This window comes from Aulostomus chinensis, chromosome 15 (assembly GCF_037954235.1).
Source record: "Aulostomus chinensis isolate RoL2024-O1b breed Wild chromosome 15, RoL_Achi_v1.0, whole genome shotgun sequence".
Lineage (NCBI taxonomy): Eukaryota > Metazoa > Chordata > Actinopteri > Syngnathiformes > Aulostomidae > Aulostomus > Aulostomus chinensis.
In genome coordinates, this window is record NC_141334.1 from 23,324,569 (window position 1) to 23,328,631 (window position 4,063).

Sequence of the window (4,063 nt, forward strand, 5' to 3'; positions counted from 1 at the left end):
TGCTTTAGAACACTATTGTTGATGTTCACCTAGCCAGGTAAAGGTCTGCAGACTCCGACTAAAGACTTACTGATAGACTCCGTACCAGCCTGGTAAGAGCTGCTACAAAGCTGTATTTTGTGCTCAAGTTGTGTTCCAAAGGGGGAAATCAAAGCCAGACACAGTCCAGCTTGTCCTTGCACTGCCAAACCAACCTCGTGCCTGAAATCTCTTTCTGAAGTCACATATTTTTTCTGATGTGTACGGCTTTGTAATCCAGATGGTTTCACAGCAGGCGACTCAATGTGTTGACATCATTAAATATCGAGATAAGATATTGATCTTTTGATATCAGAGTTGGTCCTTGATCAGAAATGGCAGTCTCTTATTCTTGGAGTTCTGAATATCCATCTGTCATCAGCTGATCTCTTTTACTGGACTGTAAGATGAGTTTCATAGTGACTTATGTTGTGGTGGATCTCTTTCACTGTTTTCCAGGAATCCTGTACTGATGGGCTTTGAAGGCACGGTTTGTTCTGCCCTAACCAGTTCTCTGTTTGTCCCCATTCTTGCAGCCAGACCTCACTATGGAGGCCTTGGTTATCCAGCAGCAGAGACCGACCACAACAATGGCCACGCAGCAAGCTGTCCTGTGTAAGTTACAGCACATCGACACCTTAGAGACAAAATGTCTGACTGAAGCAAATGTTTCATGCAGCTCGTCAGGTTCAGCAAAGCTGTCCCAGTCAGTCATATGGAACCCATCAATAGCTGCAGGGCAGCAGGGAGTAAGGAAGGCGTCAAATAGTTTCCCCTTTCACACGAGCCTGTTAACACCTTCTTCTCTTGCTGCAATACATTTGATCCCGAATGGAGCAGTGAAGACTCATGACTGTGTACGTTCATCTCAGAATATCAGAATGTGTCAAATGACAGTGGGACTGGAGGAACAGCAGGTCAGCTGTGCTGGATAACCTCCATGGTTCTGATTTTAACAGCAGCTACCTTCGAACGAACACCAAAATCATCTTGGTGGGCTCCTTTCACTTCTGCCATTTCTAGCCCAGGAGAATTGATTATTACTTGTGTTTTTTTTATGCTATCAAAAATGTATTGAGAGAAAGGCACCACTCCCCTCCTAAAAGCTGTGTTGCTTCCTGTGTGTCGAGGGAAAGATGCCAAAACGAACACCTCTGGGGAGAGGGGAAATTCCAGCAGTCCTTCTGAAGAGGGCACACCTCGTTACTGAGCCACTCCCTTCACATGCTGAGCCTCTTGCCAGCTTGTGATGTGTTGACGCTTCAGTGGCTGAATGAGACATTTACTGTCCGTTCCACTAAACACTCACGGTGCAAAAAGGTTTCAGGGACCAAAACTAACCACATTTTTTTAGGAAGGTGACAGTACATTTAGTCTGTGTGTCGGTGAAGTGAAAGGAGTCCTATCATTCAGCTTTAACAGTTTGACATATGACATTCTTTCTTTTTGGACTTGATGATGTCTTTGACAAGCAGTGCTCTCACCCTGTCTTTGGTCCTCAGCCCTACTCCAGACCCTCGGTTCCTGGCTGCTTCTCATCCAACGGGAAACCCCAGGCTTTCCAGCACCCAGTCAAGTGAGTACACTCTGTTACCCCATTCCCATTTTTACATTTATGTTATACAGTAATAAAAAGATTATGCTACAGAGGAATTGCTCAGGAGTTCATATCTGCGATACCACTGTGTTCTGTCTTCTGACCGTAGCCTCTTCTGTCTCGGTTACCCAGGCTTTTCTGGCCCAGATCGAAGTCCTTCGACTATCTGTACAGTGACGGCGAGGCGTTACTGAGAAACTTCCCCATCCAGGCAACTATCAGCTTTTATGAGGAGTCTGACAGTGACGATGAGGACGAGGAAGACTGCGAGGAAGCTGGTGACTTTGAGCAGAGCCTCAAACAGCAACAGCAACTGAACTGAAGTGTGTCTTCCCGTTCGATGTCTCCAGATTCTGCTGTTGTACTTTTGTCCACAGTGACTGTCACATTCTCACTGGAGTTTTATTTGCCTCTTTATCGGGCCTGTACTGTCCATCTGCTCATTGTTCTGAATTATTCATTCCACACACAAAAGCACACTGAAATGCAGAGAACAGCCACACTGTGACGTATTTTCCTGTGTGTGGTGAGAGGTGGAAGCCTGGTGTTCTCCCATATTGGGATTTGTTTTAGTTTACTGTCAATCTCAGGATTGGATCCCTGCCAGAGTAATTTAAATATGATCCACACACATTTCTAACTTATGTCGACTCTCTGTATAACTTGTATATAAAAAAGATATTTATGTTGACTTATTTTTTATACATTGGCATTTCAGTCCCATTGTGTACTGTCTAAAATGAATGAAAGTAGCCTATTTTGTTAATGAAGAATGGTCTTGATTGTCATCTCTTTCTTTTCCGTCCTCGTTTCTGTGACAGTGATGGGGAGCATGAAACGCTCCTTTAGCAATCATCTGGGTTTTTGTGTTTTCAAGGAGTTTAATGCCTCTATCACTCATTCCAACCTTTCCGTATAGATCTGTTGCTTCTGGTTGGAGGTGGTTGATATCTTAGATTAAAGAGAATGAAGTGAGGGGAAGAAAAGCACGATGGTAAAAAGAAGTGATAGAAAAGAGGATCTTAAGGTACAGAAAACCAAGACGCCAAATCTCGAGATGCCCCCGCAGCTGGTATCCATGACTGTGGAGGAGGGGATTTCCAGTCATGACATCAGAAATACACAAACTCTCAGTCGTTACAGTTTTTTTTTTTAATTGAATTTGAAGCACAATCACTGCAGTATAAGTTGAATATTTACTGAGCAATTTACTTCAAGTCAAAATGACAAATTTGGGTTGGATCTCGGCAACACAAGCAGAGGAGGTGATGTTCCTGAGTCACACGAATGACGACACAGCCAAGAAAAGGGTTTCTGTCATTTTTATAGCACTTTGAATTGCGTTTTGGCACGTTTGAAAGATGCTTCACAAATAATTACTGGTGGACTAATACTGGCTAACTTGGCCTCAGGCCAACAAGTCAGCAACAAACCCACTTGAAACTCTCCGTTGACAAACCTTGAACGTATTTGACAGAAGATAACAGCATCACGTCTCTCACACTCTCAATATCAAATGTTAAACTTTGAAAATTATTGTATTATATTTAGCTATCCGTATGGTATTACTTCATAGTACACAATCCTGCTCCCCCTCACACTGAAACCAGCAGCAGGACTACCAGGTCCACCACAAGGGGGCAGTGTAGAGGTCCTAACAGTCTTGGGTCCATCAAACTTCCCAGTTTCCTGTGAGTTTGTGTAGATGTCCTCTCCTATTAGTTTGGTTTTATGATTGGGGGAATGTTATATGTTTGAGTCATCATAGATGGTGATGTCATGTATGTGGGTGTGTGTGTGTGTGTGGAGGGGGGGGGGGGGGGTAGCAGTTTGACTGTAAATTTACTGCCATGCTAAAAACTGTTTAAGTCCAGTACATTTTTATAAATATCTAAATTTGAATTAGTTTGACCTTATGTTTACAGTTGTTTAAATGCTCTTTACACCAAAAAACAGAAAATATATATCACAAATAACTAAAATGGCAAAATTAATTGAGCAGATCTTTAGCATTAGATCATTGGGATGTTCTATATACTATATATAGAGAGAGAGATAGAAAGAATTTATTTTTCCCAAAAGCCATGCCTAAAGTCAGTGTAGAGTCTGGATTAACCTGGTCCCCTCTGAAAGTCTTTGGACTGTGGGAGGAACCCGGAGTCCCGGAGAGAACCCACGCAGGAACAGGGAGAACATGGAGACTCCACACAACGAATCTTCTTGCTGTGAGGCGACAGTGCTAACCACTGCACCACCGTGCCGCCCTAGATAAAAATCCCAGTTGGTATTTATGATGTTATATAAAAAGTACTTCTTGCCAAATAAGGCATGCCCCTTGTGAAGGATCCTGCCGATGAAGAGGCTCATCACTTTGACAGGTATTATGTGTTTGCTTGGAGACAGTTTGGAGACCCTGATTAGATATATTGTTATTCTACGCCTGGTGCA

General features: G+C 43.0%; 1 protein-coding gene across 1 annotated transcript in view; it reads left to right on the plus strand.

Moving 5' to 3' along the window:
* ripply3 (ripply transcriptional repressor 3) overlaps window positions 1–2,385 on the plus strand; it is a 2,781-nt gene extending 396 nt beyond the window's left edge. The window contains exons 2-4 of the mRNA XM_086227199.1: window positions 555–633; window positions 1,521–1,594; window positions 1,748–2,385. Coding sequence (XP_086083325.1) covers window positions 555–633; window positions 1,521–1,594; window positions 1,748–1,937 — 343 coding nt within the window. The 3' untranslated portion in view covers window positions 1,938–2,385. The remainder of the gene's footprint in view (window positions 1–554; window positions 634–1,520; window positions 1,595–1,747) is intronic.
* Window positions 2,386–4,063: the final 1,678 nt, after the last annotated feature.